The sequence below is a fragment of the Scyliorhinus canicula genome, chromosome 13, assembly GCF_902713615.1.
Source record: "Scyliorhinus canicula chromosome 13, sScyCan1.1, whole genome shotgun sequence".
NCBI classification, from domain to species: Eukaryota; Metazoa; Chordata; class Chondrichthyes; order Carcharhiniformes; family Scyliorhinidae; genus Scyliorhinus; species Scyliorhinus canicula.
This window is the reverse complement of record NC_052158.1, coordinates 153,416,412-153,442,607: the sequence shown is the minus strand read 5'-3', so window position 1 is coordinate 153,442,607 and position 26,196 is coordinate 153,416,412. Positions and strand designations below refer to the sequence as shown.

At 47.6% G+C, this 26,196-nt stretch overlaps 1 protein-coding gene across 1 annotated transcript in view; it reads right to left on the bottom strand.

The window, feature by feature from the left end:
• Window positions 1-5,902: 5,902 nt before the first annotated feature.
• Window positions 5,903-26,196, bottom strand: part of LOC119976767 (membrane-spanning 4-domains subfamily A member 4A-like) — a 41,115-nt gene continuing 20,821 nt past the window's right edge. Inside the window, exons 4-7 of the mRNA XM_038817512.1 lie at window positions 20,752-20,808; window positions 12,952-13,080; window positions 12,751-12,849; window positions 5,903-6,450 (exon numbers count right to left, since the gene is read on the bottom strand). Of these exons, the coding sequence (XP_038673440.1) occupies window positions 6,337-6,450; window positions 12,751-12,849; window positions 12,952-13,080; window positions 20,752-20,808 (399 nt within the window). The 3' untranslated portion in view covers window positions 5,903-6,336. The remainder of the gene's footprint in view (window positions 6,451-12,750; window positions 12,850-12,951; window positions 13,081-20,751; window positions 20,809-26,196) is intronic.

Here is a 26,196-nt window from a genome sequence, read left to right as displayed (position 1 = left end):
ACGCTGGTCATTCAAGGACCTGCCGGACTGGGCATGTTGTCGAAGACTGGCTGGTCAAGGTGACCGTACAGCATATCTGCAGTGATATGGAGGAGGATACCTTCTCCCGATGGCCATCAAGGTGATGGTTGCCCTGACCTCCTGTGCCACAGGGTCCTTCCAGGTGCTGAGCCGGGACTGTCTGGGACCTCCCAGACCTTGGTGCACAGGTATCACAGAGGCCCTGTATGCCCGGGCGCTGCAATACGTCAGACTGAATATGGACTGAGCCCGCCAGGGTGCCTGGGCATTGGGATTCGCTACCATCGCCAGGATGTCCCTGGTCCGAGGGTGATCGACTGGATGCATGTACTCCTACATGAAAGGTGCATTTCACGAACTGCAGGGGGTACCACCATGAAGGTGCAGCTGGGGTGTGACCCCAAGCTGCATATCATGCACAGGAGTGGACTGAGGAATCGAGGTGGTGAGCAGTGGTAGGTAGCTCACCAGGTAGGTCCATCCACACGGCCCCCCCCCCCCCATCACATTTATGGCCACGTCCCCTGCCATGCCTGGTGTCGACACCGGGGGTGGCCCCTGTTTCCCTGGGGGCCTTTGCCCACCTCCAATGCCGACACCCCACACTACTGGCCTCCCACACCTATACCCAGTCCAGCCCATCCCTCACACCCTTCAGACACGATGTGGAGATGCTGGCGCTGGACTGGGGTGAGCACAGTAAGAAGTCTTACAACACTCGTGTTTGAAACAAACCTGTTGGACTTTAACCTGGTGTTGTAAGACTTCTTACCTTTCAGACAGAGGACTGAGGTAGTTTGGAACTTTGGTGAACAGGTAAACAGGCTCGTGGCCATGGAGCACAGTGACAGGGCCATGTCCCTCTGAGACTGTGCCACGTCACTCTGGGACAGTGACAGGTCACTCAGTGACCCCCGCCAGGTCCCCCTGTGACTATCAGCCAGTGACCGGCTGCTGCTCTCCGCATTGCAGCCATGACCCATTGTGATTGGGCCATGCTCTGGAGCACCACACCAATCACTATGTGGCCCTGTTACATGGCTGCCTGTGATAGGGCCAGTCTGCCCTATGCCTCAGCTCCCACCTGATTACCATGCTCCAGGCACAGTAAGAAGTCTTACAACACCAGGTTAAAGTCCAACATGTTTGTTTCAAACACTAGCTTTCGGAGCACTGCTCCTTCCTCAGGTGACCTGGTGTTGTAAGACTTCTCACTGTGCTCACCCCAGTCCAACGCCGGCATCTCCACATCATGCTCCAGGCCTTCAACATTCTAATCCATGACCGATATCTTCGCACCCAAAGCCTCCACTGCAGACGCCACCCGTCCGGTATTGGCCTGGGTGGCATGCATGGTTGGCACTGCCTCTTGCCCCTGCAGGTGGTTGCTGACACCCCTTCATGCAGACCCCGGCCCTGTGCTAAATCTCCAGTATTGATGGGATCGTCCTTTCCAGAAGCGCAAGACCTGTGTGGACAGCAGCTAGTCCCTGGGGCCGGGCTGCTCTGTAACCACCGCCCCCCTCGGGAATTTCTACCTCCACCAGATGTATCACAGCGTGTGTGTAGTGGGCACCGGATAGTGTCCCAGGAGCCTCTTCACTAAAATGCCCAACCGAGGTGAGTCTCACTGGGATGGTGGAGGGTGTTGGTGACAACAGTGATACAATGTCAGTGTTGTCTCCGGATGTGTCCTCTGGAGTGCCGCGTGGTTACTGCTGGGGGCGAGTGGCCCCAGACAGCCAGCGTCCGGTGAGTTACAGAGTTGCAGCGGAGGGCAGGGGATATCAGCTGGTTCCCCATCGTTCGGTGGTGACCCTGCAAGACACAATACAAGATGCATGGTTTACCAAGGGTAGGCGTGATGTGGAGGGGAGGGGTGACCCACGTGCCATAGGAACATCGCAATACTGCGAGGGCTAACGTGGCTGTCCCCTGCCGGCCGTCGCCGTGGGAATTGCCCTCTCTGCCATCCCGCCGAACAGGTCCAACGCCCGCTACTCTGCCATGGTGAGGAGCCACAGATCCGGCGTGTTTTCACTGCCAACAGTTGCGGGCCGCCTTCTCCTGTGAGACACTTGGATGTGGGCAGCACAGGGAGTCCGCAGCTGGTGACCTGTGTGTGCGGGGCACCCGGCCATTCAAGGGGTCTGGGTGTTGGCATGTGGTGCAGGGGGAGCTGCACATTCGGCCTATGGGGGTGGGGTGGGGTGGTGGGGCGGGGGGGGGGGGTATCTAGGATAGTGTCAGGGACATGAGGCTGGTGACAAACCAGGTCAGGTCTGGGGGCTGCCCGTCCTCACCCATCGCTGCCCGCCCGAGTGCCTGCTGGGAGGCGCATTTGGGTGACTGGTAGAGAGGAGGGGTGGGTGGCTTCGGGGCTGGTGCCAGGGGCACGGGAGTGGTGACTCACCCCAACCACCCTGCGGAGATTGTGCAGCTTCTCCCCGAACTGCTGCCCAGTTTTGGCGGTGGGGCCCATGGCGCGGACGGCTTCTGCCATCTGTGTCCATGCCCGATTGACAGCCATGGTTGATGTGTTGGGTAAGCTGGGTCTGCAAGGACAGTGTTTACTGCAGCAGTGAGAGAGACAGGCTTCCAACACTTCAAGAAATGCAACTCGATTTTATTGAACACTTAACTATTAAACATACTTTAACTGTGGGTTGACACTATGCTGAGTTGACTGGAGACCTGGGGCTAACCTGACCAGACTATTTTACTACCACATAGTGTTTGTTCTAGTTGCTGCTCACGAGCTCTGACTGTCTCAGTGGCTGGATCCTGAGAGAGCGGGAAATCTAGTGCCCTCTGGCTTTGTAGTGGTCATGTCCTGTCTTGTGATTGGCTGCTGTGTTCTGTGTGTTCACTGGTCATCTTGTGTGTCAATCACTGCCTGTCTGCACACCAGCATATACCTGGATGTATATTATGACAATGGTTGGCAACTTCCTTCCCGGTCCAGGGAACTGGGTCTCCTGCCTCTCCTCCAGGGCATCCTGTCTCCATCTCTGCGTTGGTGAACCATGAGGCCGCTCTTCATGGTTCCGTCTTCGGGGCTGGAATGAGAGTGTGTGTGTGTGTGGGGGGGGGGGGGGGGGGGGGGGGGGGTTGGAGTGCTTACGTACAGCTCCAGCTTGTCAGGCTCCCCAGTGCCATTCCCGACAGCAGCGAATCCGATGCTGCCATTGGTTGGAATCGCATTAGTTCCATGTGGCACTGGTGCTGGCCTATTTGCATGGCCTGAATTGCTTCTGGACCGGTGCCGCTACCTGATGATAGAATACACCAATCCAGTACCAGCGTCAACACTTAGTCTGCAGAACAGAGAATCTAGTCTGTGGTCTCACTCAGATTCTGTCCAGGTGGATCAAAGCATCAGAGTGTTCTATTCCATTCCACTTCTGTTCCTAATCACCTTCTGTTCCACTAGCTTTTTATGATTCGTGCAGTAGGACACCCAGGTCCTCTGTATATCTAACCTCACTCCGTTCAAATAATATGCTGCTTTTCTATTCTTCCAGCTAAAGTGGACAAATTCACATCTTCCCATCTCATACACAATCTGACAACATTTTACTCACTCACTTCTATCCCGTTTGCAGAGTCGTGCGGCGGAAATCTCCATTCCTGAGACTAAGTGTTGACACCGGGCCAGGATTCGTGGAATTGTACGACCGCAAAACTGGCACCGAACCTGGACCGATTCAGCAACCGTTGAGGGGCTAGCACCGGCGCCATGTGGAACACTATCGGTTCCAATGAGAAACGCTGTCGGATACGCCAGATTCGCGATTGACACTCGGGAGGCTGACAAGCTGCAGCCACAGATACACACTGCACTCCCCACACACACCATCCCAGCCAACAAGATCGCAACGAGGAGAGCGACACACCGTTTTATGGATGCCGGCCTTCAGACCCGCCATGGAGGAGAGCTGAGCCACCTTGTACCCGGTCCAGGAAGGAGGCTGCCAGCTGCCACCGTTCGCCGTACCTGGACACAGTGGCAGAGGCAATCAGCGCCACGAGCGACACCATCCGGACCGGCCAGCAGTGCCGGAAGAAACTGCACAACCTCCTCAGGGTGACCAGGGTGAGTAGCCAGCACTGTGCACCGGCACCAACTCCCATCCCACACAGCCGTAACCCACCCCCCCCCCCCACCCGGAGGGCAGCCATAACTCCACCTTGCACCACATGCCAGCACCCATACCGGCCGCCATGGGTGGGTGCCCTGGCCACTGAAGCCACCAGCTGGGCTGCATGCATCGGACTATCTAACACTGTTCTGTTCACCCCCTACCCACGCCAGGGTATGGTCAGCCATACCACCAGAATGGAGAAGACTGGAAGGGGATATCCGGACCTGCTGTTCCTCATCACGGCAGAGCAGAGGGCACAGGACGTGGTCAACGTGGGAGGAAGTGGGGCCCCGCTGAGTTACAGTTCCCTCTGACACATGTGTCAACCCCCCCCCCCCCAACACCACCCCACGCCCATACCACCCTCACCCCCGCACCACCCTTAATTCCACACCACCCCCACCCCACACCACCCTCACCCCGACATGGGCCGAATGACCTCCTTCTGCACTGTAGAATGCAATCTCAGACTAAAGGACGCTCCTCTAAAAAAAGATAAGGAGGAATTTCTTCAGGCATACCCTGGGGACTGGGTTGAAATCCCACATGGCAGGTGGTGAAATTGAATTCAATAAAAATCTGGATTTACAGGTCTAATGATGATTATGAAACCGTTATCAATTGTTGTAAAATAAAACCCATCAGATTCACTGATATCCTTTCGGGAAGGAAATCTGCCATCCTTACCTGGTCTGGCCTGCACGTGACTCCAGACCCACAGCAATGCAGTTGACCCAGCAACCACTCAGCACCATCTCCTGGTGACAGTAACATCCTGACTGAGATTATAGACGTAACCAAGGAAATAGCTGCAGAGAGCAGCAGGAAATGGAGATCTTAAATGGATTCCAGATGGTGAAACTGCTTAAGAGTGAAATTATTGAGCAAACATTTCAGGGAATAGAGAAATGTACAAATATAAGAAAAGGACAAGGACAATCATGGGCCAGCTTTGTCAATGCAGAGAGAAAATTAACAGCACAATGAGGTGTGTCTATATTCAAAAATAATCAAGTATGTTTCACCACTTTGAGATGGGAGGGGCTGGTTTAGCACAGGGCTAAACAGCTGGCTTTTGACGTGTTATGTACTCTGGGATAACACAGGATGCAACTCAATGCAGCTTTGACCAAAAGATACTCCAGACTTTGAAGTAAGTTCAATGTGATTTATTGAACCATTAACACAGTTCTCTCTGAGTTCGACTCTCCTACTAATCTTGCTATAGTAACTCAGGCTAACTAACCAGTCTGCTCTAAGCCACGTGGTGGGTGTGATGCTTATGATCTGCCCCTGTCCTACTCTCTAAGTGTCGCCTGTGGAACGATAGAGAGCATGTGTGTCCTGTCCTTATATATGGGTTGTGTAATGCCCCCTTGTGGTAGTGTCAGCTCTGGGTGTCTTGACTGCCCATTGGCCATGTCCTATTCTATGTGTTCATTAGCTGTATGTCTGCATGTCATGCCAGTGTTTACTTAGTCGTAGTGTATTTACATTAACCCTTTGTGTATTTAGTGATGCATATCACCACAGCTTTTGAAACAGACCAAGGCAGGCCAGCAGCATGGTTCAACTCCCATGCCAGCCTCCCCAAACAGGTGCCGGAATGTGGCGACTAGGGGCTTTTCACAGTAACTTCATTTGAACCTTACTTGTGATAATAAGTGATTTTCATTTCATTTTTTCATTTCAGATTACAGAACATCTAGTTCTGTTTTCATGCAGTACTTTCAATGTTCAACAAATATGTTTTATTTGTGTAGATTTATTATGCAGCAGAACGATACAGCAAGAACAGAGAACCCTAATTACCGATTGTATGGAAGCAATTATCTGAAGCGGTTTAATTCCCTATGATCTCCACAACATATAACAAATGGATTGAAAAATAGCTTTATTCCACATTCCCCCGATCCACACAGTTTGTCTGGGCGACATGGAATCCCAATCTACTGTATGTGGGTGACGCTAAAACGATCAAGAATAGCAAGTCCACTGCTACCTTCTCACGGCAAGTCAAGGCAATATTTGTGGCCTTGGAGGAATAACGTGCAGCTCAAGTATAAAATGGACAGAACCCTGACTCTTTGGGTGCATCCCAATAATGTTGCTCCAAGTTCTGTAAGATTAAATAACTTGGGCTGAACTGAATTTCAACCGTAACTCATTCTTATCCAACATATGGACTTTGCATCACTGCCACGTTGTAGGGTGGAGGGTTGTCATGGAACTGCTGTTGAGGAATCAGTTCTGCAGGCAGGCCATTGTACACCACAATCACCGGCTGAAAAACAAAACAACACGTGTGAGTAGATTGTGAAAGGTTTCGGAGCAGAATGAGCCAGTCAGTTCCTCATGGCTCGGCCGCCTCTCCCAAACATTGGACCCGTTCTATTGCCACTTTCCCCCCTGGGACAATAATGTTTGTGCCAGCTCTCTGCCAGAGCAATCTGCAAGGCTGTGTTTATTGGTGTCACAACACTAGGGGGAGCACTTCCTGCACATGCTCAGATGAGGAAATCTCCCCTGAATTTCTGTGAATAGTGTCATGTTTTGTCAACTGGTCGGTGTAAATGATGCACTACAGAACATCTAGAATATCTTGACTTAGTTTAAAATAATGTATTATGAAACAATTGCGTGGTAAGAATAATTGGAGTAAATATATAACAAATTACGAACACTAACTGTACTAGAGATACTGTAAAATATCTATCCACTAACACAACTGACTCCCAACTCCCCTCGATACAGAGTCACCTGGTAGGTTTAAATTGCCTGGTGGACAGAGGTCATGTACATTATTATAGACAAGATTGCTATGCATATCATCGCAAATAGTTTATCTTCAGTGGAAGAACCTGTCTGTGTTTCATTTTATCACTATAACTTCCTGACTCCCCAGTTTCAGATTTGGAATTACCCAAAAGTGCACTTGGAATTCTAAAACAGAAGTTCCCAAGTCAGTGTTTATTCCGCAATTGTCCAGAAGTACTAACTTCGCCAGAACAATGGTGCTGCGCAGGGATCCATACAACAGAGTCATTTAAATCGCTACATTCAGATGGCTCTGCCTGTGTTACACTCAGTTACTCTGAAAGAGTCAGAAGAAATAGAAGTACTTTGAACCTCAATTGGACAAAGACGAGAGTTGAATACAACTGAGGCTTTATTGCTCTAAGATGTGTTGCCTCCTACAGCAGCTGGCGAAATGGCTGCTGTATGGAGGACACACATATTTATACTCCGCCTACTGGGTGGAGCCAGCAGGCAGGGACCACCGCTGTACCTGTAGTACAGGGTCTTACCGTACATCACCTAATATAGGTGCAACAGTGGTTTGCCACATGCTCTTTGTGGTTTTTATAAATGACTTGGAAGAGGAAGTGGAAGGGTGGGTTAGTAAGTTTGCCGATGACACAAAGATGGGGAAAGTTGTAGATAGTGTTGAGGGATGTTGCAGGGTTACAACAGGCCATTGACAGGATGCAGAGCTGGGCTGAGAAGTGGCAGATGGAGTTCAACCTTGATAAATCTGAAGTAATTAATTTTGGAAGGCCGAATTTGAATGCTGAATACAGGGTAAAAGGCAGGATTCTTGGAAGTGTGGAGGAACAGAGGGATCTTGGGGTCCACGTACATAGATCCCTCAAAGTTGCCACCCAGGTTGACAGGGTTGTTAAGAAGGCGTATTGTGTGGTGGCTTTCATTAACAGGGGGATTGAGTTTAAGAGCCGCGAGGTTTTGCTGCAGCTTTATAAAACCCTAATTAGGCCACACTTGGAATATTGTGTCCAGTTCTGGTCGCCTCATTATAGGAAGGATGTGGATGCTTTGGAGAGGGTACAGAGGAGATTTACCAGGATGTTTCCTGGACTGGAGGGCATGTCTTATGAATAAAGTTTGAGGGAGCTAGGGCTTTTTTCACTGGTGTGAAGAGAGGTGACTTGACAGAGGTGTACAAGGCGATGAGAAGCATGGATAGAGTGGATAGCCAGAGACTTTTCCCCATGTTGGAAATGGCTGTCATGAGAGGACATAGTTTTAAGGTGATTGGAGGAAGATATAGGGGAGATGTCAGAAGTAGGTTCTTTACACAGAGAGTGGTGGGTGTGTGGAATGCATTGCCTGCAGAGGTGGTGGAGTCAGAGTCATTAGGGACATTTAAGCGACTCTTAGGCACATGGACAGCAGTTTTGAAGGGGTGAAGGTTAGGTTGATCTTAGATTAGGATAAATGGTCGGTACAACTTTGTGGACTGAATGGCCTGTACTGTGCTGTACTGTTCTATCTTCAGTGTAACTATTTTAATGACCTAGATAGAGGCCCATATGGGAAACCCCCAAATTCCGACCCCCCCTTCCCCTTCGCAACTAAGTTCCCCACTCGCAGGGGATTCTTCACGTGACCCCGACCCGACCAGACCCAGTTACCTACCACCCCAATCATCCCGTGACCCAAATTACCCCAGCCCACACCGATCCAAACCTCCCAACACAATCTGCACACCTATTGTCAGAAACAATATCCCCCCACCCTGATTTTCAACTCCACCCTGAAGTCCGGCTCTCCTCCTTGATGACGATTTCCCACCATTTACAACTACTCCCCCTGATGTCCCACTCTCTCCCCCCCCAATGTCTTACTCCCCCCCAATGTTCAACTCGCCCCCATGTCCAACACCCCCCGATGTCTCACTATGCCACCCCACTATTCAACTCCACCCTAAGGCCTGACTCCCCCTCAATGTCCATCTCCCCCACAATAACCTACCTCCATCCCTGATGTCTGACTCCCCCACGCTGATGTCAGAACCCTACATCTCCCTAATGTCCAATTCTCCTCCCCCCCCCCCGATGATGCCTAAACGCCTCAATCCTTCACAACTGACCTCTCACCCCCCCAACCTGATAGCCAAACACCCAGCCCCCACATCTTAGAATTTATAGTGCAGAAGGAGGCCACTCAGCCCATCGAGTCGGCACCAGCTCTTGAAAAGAGCACCCCACCCAAGCCCACATCTCCAACCTATCCCTATAACCCAGTAACCCCACCCAACACGAAGGGCAATCTTGGACTCGAAGGTCAATTTATCATGGCCAATCCACCTAACCTGCACATCTTTGGACTGTGGGAGGAAACAGGAGCACCCGGAGGAAACCCACGCACACACGGGGAGAACGTGCAGACTCCGCACAGACAGTGAACCAAGCCGGGAATCGAACCTGGGACCCTGGAGCTGTGAAGCAATTGTGCTAACCACTGTGCTACCGTGCTGCCCAATCTCATTCACTAACCTTGTCCCTGGCCTGTTATTTTCAATGGGACATTTAAACACACCTGAGTCACAGCAGCTAGTGCTGTAAAAAGCTGGGTGTGTCCACTTTCACTGTGCTTCTTTCATACTTCACTGCTGGAGGCCGGGACGCACTGTATTGCCTAAACCTGGCCTGAATAGGAAGGTCAGATGAGGCAGGTGTTTAAGGATTTAAGTGCAGGCAGGTCAGTTTAGAGTGACAATCAATCCTGATTGCCACTCCGAGGAAATGTTGTCTTTGTGATTCCTTAGTAACAGTGTATGCCGTAACCTCCAGGCTCCCTGGCATCGGATTGGGGGGGTACCCCAACGATATGCTGGGGAATGTCCCTCAGAACTTCATAGGTAAGCATTTGCACAGCAATTGATTGGAAACACTAGCTTTCTCTGTACAATGTGTTGCACTGAGAACCATACAACAAAGCAATTTAAATCACTAACTTCGGACGGCTGCGTCAGGGCTACACAAATCATTACTCAGAAAAAGGTAGAAGAAATAAAACCTTTTCCAACTTCTGCGTTACTATTTTAAATACCCAGACTGATCTACACACGAGACACCCCCCCCCTCCCCTCCCCTCCCCTCCCCTTGACCCCCTCAGGGGATTCCCCCACCAGCCCAACCCCCTGACATCCCACCTGCACAGAATACACCCTTCCTGAACCCACAGGCGTGGTTCTAATCCCTGAGTCACCTGACCTCCCCCACGTCAACCCCCCCCCAACCCGACCTTCCGACCAACCTATACCCCATCCCGACCCGGCTGGACTCCTCCGACCTGACACCCACATCCCCAGAGCTACCCCAACCACCTTCTGTCTTATCACCCAACCCTCTGATATCTGAGACCACCCACCACACGCAAAATCCAGCCCCCCAGCCTTCAACCCTCCTAACATCCGACCTCCGATCCCCACTCCGACCCCCAACCCCAAATCCATCCCTCTGACCCCCTCTAATATGTGTCTGCAAGGTTCAAGGAAGTATGCAGTCCAGGAAATGTTAATGGTAATTTTAACCACCCATTGCACACACAGGCAGCTCTAAAAGTAGTCGAAGATTCGCAAAAGCATCAAAATGCACATAGATAACTAAATAGCAAATCAGTTTGGAGACTTGAGAAAACAAGATTTGGGAAAAAAAACTTTACTAAAAATCTTTGTTCATGTTTTTAACAAGTAATTGAACGAATTTGCATTTCTATAGAGACACCCATGACCTCGGGTGCACGTTCCAGCTATGGAAGTCATTTTGAACCAGACTCACGAACGATCACAATTCAGGAAACGTGGCAGACAGATTCTGCTGAGCAAGATTGCAGCTGAACATAGTGAGCCTACCGTCTCAGCAGTCGATGGGTTGTGTCTCGGGTGCCCATCATTTCTGGATTGAACATCGCTTGTTGTGCTCGTTGAGGCCGAGATATGAGTGGCAAACACGTCTGTAGCTGGCACAGTTGAATCACGTTGGCCTGAGGTCGACGATGTTTTCTTTCTTATTTTGTCCGCTCTTTTCTACCGTCTTGTCATTTCTTTTGTCCTCTGCTTTTTCCACACCTTCGGAACTGCTTGTCTCCAGGCGCTCCAGTCAGTCTCAAAGACATCCCATACATTGACTCCGATCCTTATCAACATGAGAGCTCACCTGCAGACATCTTCAAATCACAGATGTTGATAACAAGCTGACCAGAGAGCACGGGCTGGATTCTCCGATTTTCAGGCTCTGTCCTGATGCCGGCGTGGGAACGGTGGCATTTTTACGACCGAAAATGCGGCGCAAAACGGCCACCAATCCTCCGTTTGGTGGGGGCTAGTAGTCAGGCAACGTAGTGTACCCAGCTCTAGCTGTCGACACGTCCAGAGAATTGCTGGGTCCGTGGACCCGACCTGCAAAATAGTGCCCACCCTTTGTCCGGCTCGCGACCCCCGGACCACCCCCTAACAGAGCCCCCAGCCCCTGCCAAAGCTCACCCCCGACTGTGGCGGCGCTGGACTGAGTCCGCAGCTGCCTCGCCGCGTTCCCGACAAGTAGTAGCATGAGAGACCCACGTCGTCGGGAACTCGGACGATCAGGGGCGGAGCGTCGGGGGGAGGGCCTCAGGCAACATCCAGATTTCGGCATCGGCGGCCGGAGAATCCCTTCGGTTTCCTGGGAAAGCGATTATCGTCTATTTGGTTTTCCACCATCAGCACTGTAATAATGACCAGCTGACATGTTTTGGTGATGTTGATTGATGGATAAATGTTCATCAGAACATCAGAGAGAACTCCCCTGTTCATCTTCAGAATCATTCCATGGGATTGTTTCCATCCACCTGAGACTGTGACTGGGGCCTTGGTTTAATCTCCCATCTGAAAACACAGCCGCGACAGACCGGCAGCACTCCTTCATCACTGGCACTGGGAGTATCAGCCTAGATTTGGTGCTCAAATCTCTGCATTGGACTTTGATCCAATCTGTAGCTCAGTTCACAAAGTGCCGCCCACTGAGTCCCAGCTAAAAGCTAATCAGACTGCTGCTTGGAAACCAGGAATATTAAAGTGGTGGCAGAACCAATTAGAATAATTGAAAAAAACCCAGAAAATATCAGGGAGAATGCAACAGGAGAAACTGCTTCAGATTTGAGAGGCCAAGTCACCTGTTTCTGTGTGGGTAACATTGTATGATTCAAGCTTTGGCAGGTTGAACCTTAGTCTATAGAACAGTACAACACAGAACAGGCCCTTCGGCCCTCGATGTTGTGCCGAGCCATGATCACCCTACTCAAACCCCCGTATCCACCCTATACCCGTAACCCAACAACCTCCCCCTTAACCTTACTTTTTAGGACACTACAGGCAATTTAGCATGGCCAATCCACCTAACCTGCACATCTTTGGACTGTGGGAGGAAACCGGAGCACCCGGAGGAAACCCACGCACACACGGGGAGGACATGCAGACTCCGCACAGACAGTGACCCAGCCGGGACTTCATTGAATTTTTTGGCTTAACGTATCTTGTGCGAATGCTGGGATGAGGGTGGATAATAAAAATTATGGTAAGTTAATTTTAATTGTTCCTGTTGAGTGAGAAGTGGCAGAAACACATTGGCTGCTTGCTTCTGCCCTGCCTGACCTGCTGTTCCATTGAGCTCTGCAGTGTGGAATGTCATGCATGGGGTTGGTGCCCAACAGGTATCATTGACACAGGCAGGGTTTTCTAAAATATACATGTGTACTTGCACTGTAGAGATAGTCCGTTCAATCCATTCATTACTTAGCTTACCTTTGGTCTTGCACAGTTAATCTTCGCGTTGGCGATTGAAATTGCAATGGATATTAACACATTCAGCAGTGTCAGCAGGAGAAGTATGGAAATTAGAATCTGTAATGTGTTAAACAGAAAGAAATTAAGTTAGAGAGAAATTAAGTTAGAAAAAATAAAAAATATTGCTTATAATGGCACAGTATCAAATTTAACACTCACCTCATCATGAACACTGTGAGCTGAATGATAATGGCGGAACGATAAAAGAAAAAGGTTTACAGAATATATTGCTGTTGCTGCTGAACAGGAAATGGCACTGATGATGTTCATTGCTAAACAACCTCTGATCTGGAAGTAGAAAAACATTAAAGAACATATGAGAAAATATGGACCGAGGAAAAATCCAATGAGCTGATCAAGTCTACTCCTATTCCAGTCTATTTGAAACGAACCCATCTTATTGAATCCACACAAACCCACACTTGAAAATCGCTTATTGTCACGAGTAGGCTTCAATGAAGTTACTGTGAAAAGCCCCTAGCCGCCACATTCCGGCGCCTGTCCGGGGAGGCTGGTACGGGAATTGAACCGGGCTGCTGGCCTGCTTGGTCTGCTTTAAAAGCCAGCGATTTAGCCGAGTGAGCTAAACCAGTCCCTGTGAGCTAAACCAGTCACTTAGGAAGGATATCAAGGATTTGGAAAGGGTGCAGCAGTGATTTACTAGAACGTTTCCGGGGATGAGCAACTTCATTGACTCGGATAGACTGGACAAGCTGAATTTGTTTGTTGAGGTTTTCAATTGGATGAATTGTTTTAATGGAATAACGAAGAGCAAACTGTTCCCAACACCAGAAGAGTCAGTAACCAGAGGATATAGATTGAAGGTGATTTGGAAAAGAAGCAGAGGTGAGATGAGGAAATGGTCTATTTCAGATTGAGTTGCTGTGATCTTGAATGCACTGTTTGAAAGGATGGTGGAAACAGATTCAATAAAATAATTCAAAAGAGAATGAATTGAGGGAAGACCAGGGAAGGACAGCCGATTTGCTCCCCGAAAGGACGTTATTGAACCAGACTGGTTTTACAGCAATCTATGGGATGCCAATTAACCTCATTGATTCAATTTCTGACACCAATTATCCGTGAGGCCACTGGAGTGTTTAATGGTGGCTCTGGGAGTGAACAGATGTCACATGGGTCTCCTTGGTTGCTAAAGGTCGCCCAATGAACTATGTTTGCCTGTAGCCTTATAAACAGGGATCCTGCCTGGCAAATATGTCCATGTCCAGTCAAAGGACCTGGCATAGGAAAGGTGGGGGAGGCAGAGTGGTGATGAAATCCATCCGAAGGCCCTTGTCTCTGCTGCAAGGTGTCTGTTCTCTGGTGACAGCCTTTTGTTACCGTGAGCCCATTCCCACCTCACGTAGCTGTGGTCAGGGATCCAGGGGTGATTTTCCGGAAAGGCCTTTGAGCATTATTGACTGCAGCCCCGATGACACTGCCTGCAATGGAGAGCTGCTGACTTCTGATTAGCTGTCAGGTCACGGGAGCAGAATTTCCACCATCTGGTATACTTGATCCTCAGGGAGCCTCAGCTGACTCGTTGAGTGCCTGAAAGCACTCAAACCCACAGAAGAAATGGGGGGCTCCCACGAGTTCGCTGATGGGTGGGGTGGCTCAAGTCACGTTGGGAGAACTAATACACCAAATTAATGAATTTCAATGATCCCAGTTATCTTTTTTCATCCTAACTATTCTTAAATATGCAAGTGTTCGAGGATTTACACATGAAATTGCCTCTGGTGTCAGAAGGCTTTCGACAAGGTCACTCATAGCAGATTAATATGTAAAGGTAAAGTGGATGGGACTGCAGGTAGTGTCTTGAGTTGGATAGAAAGCTGGTTAGCAGACAGGAAGGAAAATGTTGCAATAAATGGGTCTTTTTAAGATTGACAGGCAGTGACTAGTGGGGTACCACAGGAATCTGTGCTAGGACCCCAACTGTCCACATTATATATTAATGATTTGGACTAGGGAATTGAATGTATTGGGATGGATTCTCTGCAGATTTACTCCGGGTCTCTGCCAGCCCCCGGCAGGGCTATGAATTCATTGAACGTATTTTCAGGAATTTCTGGAGAAAACTCCACCGTTTTTACCAGCGTGGGGACATAGTCTCATTTTGGGCGAATCCAGCCCATTATCTCCAAGTTTGCAGATGATACAAAGTTGGGTGGGAGGGTGAGCTGTGAGGAGGATGTAGAGATGCTTCAGTGTGATTTGGACAGGCTGAGTGAGTGGCACATGCATGGTTGATGCAGTATAATGTGGATAAATGTGAGGTCATCCGCTTCGGTAGCAAAAATAGCAAGGCAGATTATTATTTGAATGGGTGTAAATTGAGAAACATGGATGCACAGTGAGACCTTGGTGTCCTTGTGTATCAGTCCCTGAAAGAAAGTGCGTAGGTATGGCAGACAGTAAAGAAGGTAAATGTATGTTGGCATTCAGAGCGAGAGGATTGGAATACAGGAATAGAGATATTTTACTGTTGAGTCAGATTCACTTTCCAATCACATTGAATCTGTGCTCTCAGGTTAGTGATTCTTCAGCCAGTGGAAACAGTTTACTTTTATTTATTCTAAAATTAACTGACTTATTTCATAATAACTCTGGCATTAGCCCATTGATGTACATTGTGGAGTAACTACACAGGTCCATTAACAAAGATGATACCATGGCCACTTAATGTATAAGTCAGGGTGGCACATTAGCACAGTGGTTAGCACAGTTGCCTCACAGCTCCAGGGTCCTGGGTTCGATTCCCGGCTTGGGCCACTGTCTGTGTGGAGTCTGCACGTTCTCCCCATGTGTGTGTGGGTTTCCTCCGGGTGCTCCGGTTTCCTTCCACTGTCCAAAGATGTGTAGGTCAGGTGGATTGGCCATGCTACATTGCGCTTAGTGTCCAAAAAGGTTGGGTGGGATTATTGACTTACGGGAATAGGGTGGAGGGTGCTCTTTCCAAGGGCTGGTGCAGATTCGATGGGCCAATTGGCCTCCTCTGCACTGTAAATTCTGTGATTCTCAGGAATAGTGAGGGTGAGAAGAGTCAAATGGGATTATCGAAATATGTTCAGCCAGTGTGTTAACTCTCCCAAAATAACGTTTGTCTTTGAACATTTGTCATGTGAATTAATGGGAATCCCACACGGGACCTACGGAGTGGGAATACTTGTCTTCCCCCTGCTCGTTGCTGAGTACGAACTCCCTCACCATGGCCGGGTATCTGAATTCCCCGGAGTATATAAGGCCAGTGTGGCCCCAACCACAGAAGAACCCAGTCGGGGTCTACCTGGAAGTGCATGTTGATATAGTTCGGAAATAAATCTTTGTTTTTAATTTTACACAGTTTGGACTCGCGTGTCCTTACTAAAAGATGAATAGTACCTTTTGATGGGGGGGGGGGGGGGGGGGGGGGGAGGACCCGCACCTGGAAGTGGGTGGCCTTCTGACTTCCAGGCCCGCTGTTGAAACACACCCAATAAAACGCAAGTTGGATCAATTGAGTTCGGATGATGAGCATCCCGCCCAATTAGGGTTGGAGGGCGGGAAGTCCGGCCTCCATGGTTGTTGATTGTGATCTGCAATGAAGTCAGCCCAGTTGAAAGGGCCCCTGACATGTGGTAGAGTCACAGGACCCAGCATTGTCGGGACTCAGCAGAGCTGTGCAATTCATTGGAACTTCGGAGATTTGCAGGCTAGGTGTGCGCCTGTGTGATATCTGATGTGTCCAATCTTTGGCAATGAGCAGAGGTTTTCCTCCAAAAACGACAGATTGATTGGAGTGAGGGGAGAAGCAGAGAAGAGCAAACCCTCGATTTATTGATCACTCCCCAAACTGCCTCTTGCCTGAATTCTCGAACTGTTATGAGCAGCTCAGGCCATCTGACAGAAAGAGGAGAAATTCAACCAAAACATGAGGGGCGGGATTTTGCGGGCCCGTTTGTCATGGCAGCCAAATCTCACAAAAGGGCCATATCGGGATTTGCGCCAGCGAGATATCAGAAAGCTACCTTGCCTGCCCCTCCCCACCAGTGATATGATCAGGTTCACACCCAGCTGGAGGAGATGGCTCCTGTGAGATTGTGGCAGAGTAATGTGACTATGCCTCCTGAGCAGCTTAGCCTCGTGTCTCTGACATCTGCAGATAGCCCAGTCTCTGCCTGTATATTCGAGGAGCAGCATAAGACTTCCTGGGCTTCCAGTGAGGAAATAAGATGGCTACATAAACCTGGTGCCATTTTGGCTCCTTTATGCAGCACCAATCCATCCTGGGCCTCCCAGTTTCCCTTCTTCTCCTCATTCTCCTCCTCCTCACTGGATGTTGTGTCTCTCATCAAGACCACAATGCCTATTTTTTTCCTGGCTACTTTAAAACCTGGGGAGATGGACAAAGATTAAACAAAGCACTCAACTGGAGGATAATGTCCTCTAATCAACACAAGTTTTAAATGGAAACTCTGCTCCTTGAATTAAACATCCCAGCAGTAATTGAACTCTGATCTACAAAGAGGAGGCTCCGGGCTCTGCTCAACCTTTTAAACCTTCCCCAATAAGCAGCCTCATAAAAAATAGGAAATGCATTAGCATCAAACGGACTCTGTAGGTTGCGTATTATTCCAGTCATTTAATGAGTTTAAATTGCTCCTAAAATAAAATTTGATTAATTTGGACGGGCTCCCGATTTTTAACACCATCATTCTGCCATCATTATCAAAACTGACAAATGTTCGTTTGAATGTATTGATGCACCTCAAGAGGGCAACATTACGCACATAGAAATCTTAAATATTGTTGCACATTCTGTGTTGGTCATTTTGAAATGTTTGTAATGTTCCTTCAGATATTTTATGACAAAGTATATTTTTACAAAATAAAAGATAGATACTGATTTGGGAATTAGTACATTCAAAAACACAAGATTGTGCCTGTCATGAATCATGCACATAATGAGATACAGACAGGCAGTGACAGACACCCAGAGCAGCCAATCAACACACAGGACAGAACACAACCAATCACCAGGCAGAACACCAAAAGGTGGTCTCCCACTATAAAACACACGAGGCATCAACACTCTGCCTCTTTCCACTGGTGACAATTGTAGTGACAGTCAGGGTGTATATATCAGTTAGCACCTTCTACACATGGCTCAGAGCTAGTCTGGTCTAGTTAGTTATATTAAGCACGCTTAGATTAGTAGAGCGTCAAACCCACAGCGAACTGTGCGTACTGCTTAACAAGTTTTAAGCGTACTGCGTACTGCTTAAATCTCCTGCTAGACTGCCTCATCAAACACATAGAAACATAGAACATACAGTGCCGAAGGAAGCCATTTGGCCCATTGAGTCTGCACCGACCCACTTAAGCCCTCACTTCCACCCTATCCCTGTAACACAATAACCCCTCCGAATCTTTTTGGTCACTAAGGGAAATTTAGCGTGGCCAATCCACCTAACCAACATGTCTTTGGATGTGTCAGGAAACCGGAGCACCAGAGGAAACCCACGCAGGCACGGGGAGAACGTGCAGACTCCGCACACACATCCAGGATTGGTAGGGCAAGGGTTAGATACAGAGTACGTATCCCTCAACACTGTCCCATCAAACACGCCCAAGCAGGTATAGCAAGGGAAACATACAGAGTAACGTTTCATCTCCAAGGTTCTACTGAACAGAGCCATGTTTTACAAAGCACAGTTCAAATGAATTAGCTAATTTGCTGTTGAAAATAATTGTGTTCATTTTCTGTATGGCTGTGTTTGTATCCATGTTCTAGAGGAGGAAGTGTATAATCTAGTTTCTTCCAACACTTAATAGCCATGAGAGAAAGATAACAATATTCCTGGGGCATTGGAACCGGTTCTGGGGGAGGTGGGACCAGTACAAACCGGACGGTCTGCACCTGGACAGGACTGGAACCAATGTCTTAGGTGGGATGTTTGCTAGAGTTGTTGGGGAGCGTTTAAACAAATGAGGCAGGGGGATGGGGACCGATGCAGGAAGTCAGAGGGCAGTAAAACGGGGATAGAAACAAAGGCAGTAAGGGGGAAAGTGGAAGGCAGAGAAGCCATAGACAAAAATCAAAAAGGCCACAGTACAGGGTACAGTGACTGAGGAGAGTTCAGTGAATAGGTCCAGTAATACCAAAAGTAATAAAACGGGAAGCAAAAACATAAATGAAAAGCAAAGCAGCAGGTCATTACATTAAGATATGGGTTCAAGGATAAGGAAAATTAGGAGAAAAGTTAAAAGGAAAAATAACTTAGGAGAGGTTACTTTAAGAGGAGTTTAGATTAAAAATGGAGGTATAAAGGCCAACATAACGTTACCTTACATGAATGCTCATAGTATTCAGAATAAGGTAGATGAGTTGATGGTGCAAATCGTCATGAATGACTATGATTTAGTGGCCATTACTGAAACATAGTGAAAGGATAGTCACGACTGGGAGTTAAATATCCAAGGGTATCAAGCTATTCGGAAGGACATAGTGGCTGGTAAAGGAAGTGGTGTAGCTCTGTTATTTAAGGATGCCATCCGAGCAGTAGTGAGGGATGACATCGGTGCTAATGAGGATAAGGTTGAATCCATTTTGGTGGAAATCAGGATTGGAAGATGACAAAGTCACTGATAGTAGTAGTCTATAGGCCACCAAATAGTAACATTATGGTGCGGCAGTCAATAAACAAAGAAATAACTGATGCATGTAGAAATGGTACAGCAGTTATCATGGGGAATTTTAATCTACATGTCGATTGGTTTAACCAGGTTGGTCAAGGCAGCCTTGTGGAGGAGTTTATAGAATGTATCCGCGATAGTTTCCCAGAACAGTATGTAATGGAACCTACGAGGGATAAGCAATCCTAGATCTGGTCTTGCGCAATGAGACAGGATTGATTAATGATCTCATAGTTAGGGATCCTCTCGGAAGGAGCGATCATAATATGGTGGAATTTAAAATACAGATGGATGCTGAGAAGGTAAAATCAAACACTAGTGTTTTGTGCTTAAACAAAGGAGATTACAACATGATGAGAAAGAGATGGCTCAGGTAGACTGGGAGCAAAGACTTTATGGTGGAACAGTGGAGAACCTTCCAAGCGATTTTTTCACAGTGCTCAGCAAAAGTTTATACCAACAAAAGGAAGGACGGTAGAAAGAGGGAAAAACGACGATGGATATCTCAGGAAATGAGGGAGAGTATCAAATTGAAGGAAAAAGCATACAAAGTGGCAAAGGTTAGTGGGAGACGAGAGGATTGGAAAATCTTTAGGGTGCAACAGAAAGCTACTAAAAAAGCTATAAAGAAGAGTAAAATAGATTATGAGAGTACATTTGCTCAGAATATAAAAAACAGATAGTAGATGTTTCTACAAATATATAAAACAAAAAAGGTAAGGTAAGGTAAATATTGGTCCTTTAGAAGATGAAAAAGTAAATTTAACAATGGGAGATGAGGAAATGGCTGAGGAACTGAACAGGTTTTTTGGGTTGAGTCTTCACAGTGGAAGACACAAATAACATGCCAGTGACTGATGGAAATAAGGCTATGATAGGTGAGGACCTTGAGACAATTGTTATCACGGTGGAGGTAGTGATGTGCAAGCTACTGGGCTAAAGGTAGACAAGTCTCCTCGCCCTGATGGAATGCATCTCAGAGTAATAAAAGAGATGGGTAGGGAAATTGCAAATGCACTTGTGATAATTTACAAAAATTCACAAGACTCTGGGGTGGTCACCTGCTCCTAGTTCTTATGTTCATTTGTTCTTATAACTTCTGAAGATTGATGGACTGGACTTGCATCCAAGAGGCTGATGTGAAAGGGTTGCATTTTTACCCACTGCAGTGTCGTATTCTACAGTATTCATTTTGTGCAACCCAAGATAAGGAAATCTGGAATGACATTACCTCTTGTCAGCCAACCATACCAAATCATTCTTTGACCAAATACATACCAGACAATGGGATGGTTGCTCTTGAACAAGTGCAGCAAGTATTCCTGAAATAATAAGCTGAAGAAAACATATTTCATATTAGTAAGCAAATTTGGAAGAACAAAAAACAAAGAAAACTACTGCACAGGAACAGGCCCTTCGGCCCTCCAAGCCTGCGCCAACCATGCTGCCCGTCTAAACTAAAATCTTCTACATTTCCGGGTCCGTAACCCTCTACTCCCAACCTATTTCATGTATTTGTCAAGATGCCCCTTAAACGTCACTATCGTCCCTGCTTCCACCACCTCCTCCGATAGCGAGTTCCAGGCACCCACTACCCTCTGTGTAAAAAACTTGCCTCGTACATCACCTCTAAACCTTGCCCCCCGCACCTTAAACCTATGCTCCCTAGTAATTGACCCCTCCACCCTGGGAAAAAGTCTCTGACTATCCACTCTGTCTATGCCCCTCATAATTTTGTAGACCTCTATCAGGTCGCCCCTCAACCTCCGTCATTCCAGTGAGAACAAACTGAGTTTATTCAACCGCTCCTCATAGCTAATGCCATCCATATCAGGCAACAGCCTGGTAAATCTCTTCTGCACCCTCTCTAAAGCCTCCACATCCTTCTGGTAGTGTGGCGACCAGAATTGAACGCTCTACTCCAAGTGTGGCCTAACTAAGGTTCTATACAGCTGCAACATGACTTGCCAATTCTTATACTCAATGCCCCAGCCAATGAAGGCAAGCATGCCATGTGCCTTCTTGACTACCTTGTCCACCTGTGTTTCCCCTTTCAGTGACCTGTGGACCTGTACACCTAGATCTCTCTAACTGTCAATACTCTTGAGGGTTCTACCATTCACTGTATATTCCCTATCTGTATTAGGCCTTCCAAAATGCATTACCTCACATTTTTCCGGATTAAACTCCATCTGCCATCTCTCTGCCCAAGTCTCCAAACGATCTAAATCCTGCTGTATCCTCTAACAGTCCTCATCGCTATCCGCAATTCCACCAACCTTTGTGTCATCCGCAAACTTACTAATTAGACCAGTTACATTTTCCTCCAAATCATATATATATATACTACGAACAGCAAACCTCCCAGCACTGATCCCTGCGGAACATCAGTAGTCACAGCCCTCCAATCAGCAAAGCACCAATGACAATTGAAATATAGCATTTTGACTTTCTAAATTCTTCTCCCCTCAAACTGGAGCCTCAAGTTGGACATTGGCTCCATAAACCTTCTGCCTCTGTCTAATTCCTCACTCAGAAGGGATTCTTCCTCTTTGAAGCTGGATCGTGAGTTAATGAAGGAAGTTAAATGGGCCAAAAGCATGGGGAGCGTCACAGCTCAGACTGACACTTGTGTGTGTTTCCTTTCCCTTTGAGGAATCAAACTTTGAGGGATGAACAGGCTGATTATAAACTGTTAGGGACTGGCCCAGAAGTACTTGAATATTTTTCCAGTTGGGGTCAATGAATATTGATCTGAATGATGATCAATCTCACAGCCTCTCCTGAGTTTCCAAAATCACCCAGACCAGTCTTCAGAACATTCAATGCACTGCACTTGACAGTAAGAAATAGCTGAAGGCATTGGATACAGCAAAGACAATGGACCCGAACAACATCTCAGCATTAGGACTGAAGAATTATGGTTCATAACTTGCCACACCCTTCGCTAAGTCATTTCAATGCAGCTACAACACAGGTAACTCCATGATAATGTGAAGAATTGTGCATGTGTCCTGTCCATAAAATGGAGAAAAATTCTAATCTATCATTTACCATTCCTTCAGACTACTTTCAATCATTAGCAAAGAGATTGAAGATGCCATTGACAGTGCAATCAAACAGTGTTCACTCAGCTCTCTCTCTTCGGCAGTCCCTTGGGGGTGAGGATGACATGTTTCCACACTAAAAATGGGTTCTCAGGTAACTGAGGAGTCCAAAACGTGGCATAGATTCTGTGTCACAGGTGGGGCAGGTGATGGTTGGAGGAGCGGATGGGTGGAGTGCCCAAGTTGCCTTGTGTTCCTTTTGCTGTTGACACTTAGATTCAGCTTTCTCTCAATGATGAAACGGGACGTTCGCTGATGCTTTTCTTCCACTTCGAGCCGTCTTGGGCTAAGGATTCCCAGTTGCCACTGGGGATGTTGTACTTTTTCAAGAAGACTTTGAGGGTCCCCTTGAAATGTTTCTTCTGCCCTTCTTCAAACTCTTTCTCAGCTGGCCGAAGGCTGTGCTGGAACACTGAGGCCATGTTGACCCTCATCTCTGATGTCTGCCCCTGTTGGTAGAAGGGTCCCAAGGGATTGAAAGTGGTTAACATTATCCAAGGCCTTGTCAACACCTTCACTGAGGCATATGAGAGTATGGATCTCACACTAAACATCCGTAAGACAAAGGTCCTCTATCAAACTTCCCCCACCACATAACACAGCCACTCAGTTAACAAAATCCATGATGAGGCTCACTCAGCAACAAGCTGCTCACCCCATGCTGAGTTTGGGTTCTGCCAGAGTCACTACACTTCAGGTCTGATTATAGAGTCTGGTGTGGATGACTGCCCTCGATATCTGCCTGAGTATAGCATCAAGGAGTAGGAGCAGATCTGAAATCAGTGAAGTCGTGAGGAAGCCTCTCCATTCATTGGGGTAGTATCGACAACAGCACAATGGTGGATGGTTGTTGTTATTAGAGGTTAATCTTCTCAACCCCAGGACATTGCTGCAGGTGTTCATCTGGGTAATGTCTTAGGCTGAACCATCACAACTGCTTTGTCAATGATATTCCATCCAACATAAGGTCAGAAGTGGGGATGTTCATTGATGATTGCACAGTACTTATTACCATTCGCAACTGCTCTGATACTGAAGTGGTCTGTGGCTGGAAGCAGTCATATGCAGACAGTGTTCAGGCTTGGGCTAATAAATGGCAAGTAACACTCATGCCACTAGTTCTGGGAAAGTCCCACTCCAACAAGTTAACATCCAGTGAAATTACCATCACTGATCTGCTGGAGTTTAGACGAGTAAGAGACGACTTGATTGAAAAGTGCAACATCCTGTGCTGTTAGGGAGGGAGTTCCAGGATATTGCCCCAGCGATAGTAAAGGAACGGCAATATATTTCCAAGTCAGGGTGGTGATTGACTTGGAGGGGAACCTCCAGGTGGTGGGCTTCACCGGTATCTGCTGCTCTTGTCCTTCTGGATGGTAGTGGTCGTGGGTTTGGAAGGTGTTGTCTAAGGAACCTTGGTGAGTTCCTGCAGTGCATCTTGGAGATGGTACACATGGCTGCTACTGTTCGTCAGTAGTGAAGGGCTTGAATGTTTGTAGAAGGGGTAGGAATCAAGCAGGTCTGCTTTGTCCTGGATAGTGTCGAGCTTCTTGAGTGTTGTTGGAGCTGCACTAATCCAGGTAAGTGGGAGTATTCTATTATACTCCTGAATTGTGACTTGTGACTTGTGCCTTGGGCAGGCTTTGGGGGGTCAGGAGATGATTTACTCACTGTTGGATTCCAAGATTTTGACCTGCCCTGGTAGCCACAGTATTTATATGGCTAGTTCAGTTCACTTTCTGATCAATGGTAACCCCCAGGATGTTGATTGTGAGAGATGGTAATGCCATTGAATATCAAGAGGCGGTGGTTAGATCCTCTCTTGTAGGAGATGGTCATTGCCTGGTAATGTGTGGTGTGAATGTAACTTGCCGCTTGTCAGCCCAAGCCTGGATATTGTCCAGGTCTTACAGCATTTGGACATGGACTGCTTTATTATCTGAGGAGTCATGAATGGTGCTGAACATTGTGCAGTCATCCGCAAACATCCCCACTTCTGACCTTATGATGGAAGGCAGGTCATTGATGAAGCAGCTGAAGATGGTTGGACCTAGGACACTACCCTGAAGAACTCCTGCAGTGATGTCCTGGAGCTCGGTTATTGACCTCCAAATACCACAATCATCTTCCTTTGTGCCAGGTATGACTCCAACTAGTGGAGAGTTTTCCCCCTGATTCTCATTGATTCCAGTTTAAATAGGCCGCCTTGATGCCATACCCGAAAAATGCTGCCTTGATGTCAAGGACAGTCATTCTCACCTCAACTCTGGCATTCAGCTCTTTTGTCCATGTTTGACCAAGGCTGTAATGAGGTCAGGAGCTGAGTGACCCTGGTGGAACCCAAACTGAGCGTTCATGAGCAGATTATTGCTGAGGAAGTGCTGCTCGTTAGCACTGTTGATGACTCCTTCCATCACTTTGCTGATGATGGTGAGTAGACTGAAAGGCTGGTAATTTGGATTTGTCCTGTTTCTTGTGTACAGGACACACCTGGACAATTTTCCTCATTGCCAGGTAGATCCCAGTGTTGTAGCTTTACTGGAACAGCTTGGCCTAGGATGCAGTAAGTTCTGGAGCACACGTCTTCAGTACTGTTGCCAGAGTATTGTCAGGGCCCATAGCCTTTGCAGTATCCAGTGCCTTCATCCGTTTCTTTATATCACGCGGAGTGAAGCGTATTGGCTGAAGACTGACATCTGTGATGCTGGGGATCTCCAGAGGAGACCAAGATAGATCACCCACTTGGTACTTTTGGCTGAAGATTGTTGCGAATGCATCAGCCTTGTCTTTTGCACATATGTGCTGGGCTCCTTCATCATTGAGGATAGGATATTTGTGGAGCCTCCTCCTCCATTGAGTTGTTTAATTGCCCACCACCATTCACGGCTGGTTATAGCAGGGCTACAGAGCTGGGATCTGGAGGGAAATAGTTAAAAACCAGGTTTTGAAAATATTGTAACTGCAGTTGAGATACAAGTTTGTATTGTTCTGAGTCAAGGTCAGATTATAAATTTGCAGCTTGGCGGGGAAATCTTACACCAGTCTTCAGCCAGACTGCAAATGTACACAGCCAGTAAGTTAGATACCAATGTGAGTGATGGTAAGGACCACTATTCAGCAGTCACAATTCAAAACTTGTAAACCAATCGGGAGCAGAGCGTGGGGGAGGCGGTATCAAACCATGACGGTATAAAGTTACTGCCGCACGTGTTTGCCGCTATTGTTCTCTTTCCAATTGTTTTCTTCCTTATGCACTGTTGGGCTTTTGTTTCTATTTTTTTGTACATTTTGTATTTTTGAAACTGTACTAACCAAGTTTTTGCAATAAAAATCAATATCGCACGACCACCGGACCCTCGTCTCTTATTTGAAAAGAAGGTATCCCACAGATCTGGTCGTTGTGCAATTGTTTAGCTCTGTCTGTTACTTGCTGCTTATGCTGTTTGACACACAAGTAGTCCTGTGTTGTAACTTCACCAAGTCAACACCTTATTTTTCAGTATGCCTGATGCTGTTCCTGGCATGCTCTCCTGCTCTCTTCATTGAACCAGGGTTGATCCTCTGGCTTGGAGGTAATGGTAGAATGGAGGATATGATGGGAAATGAGGTTGCAGGT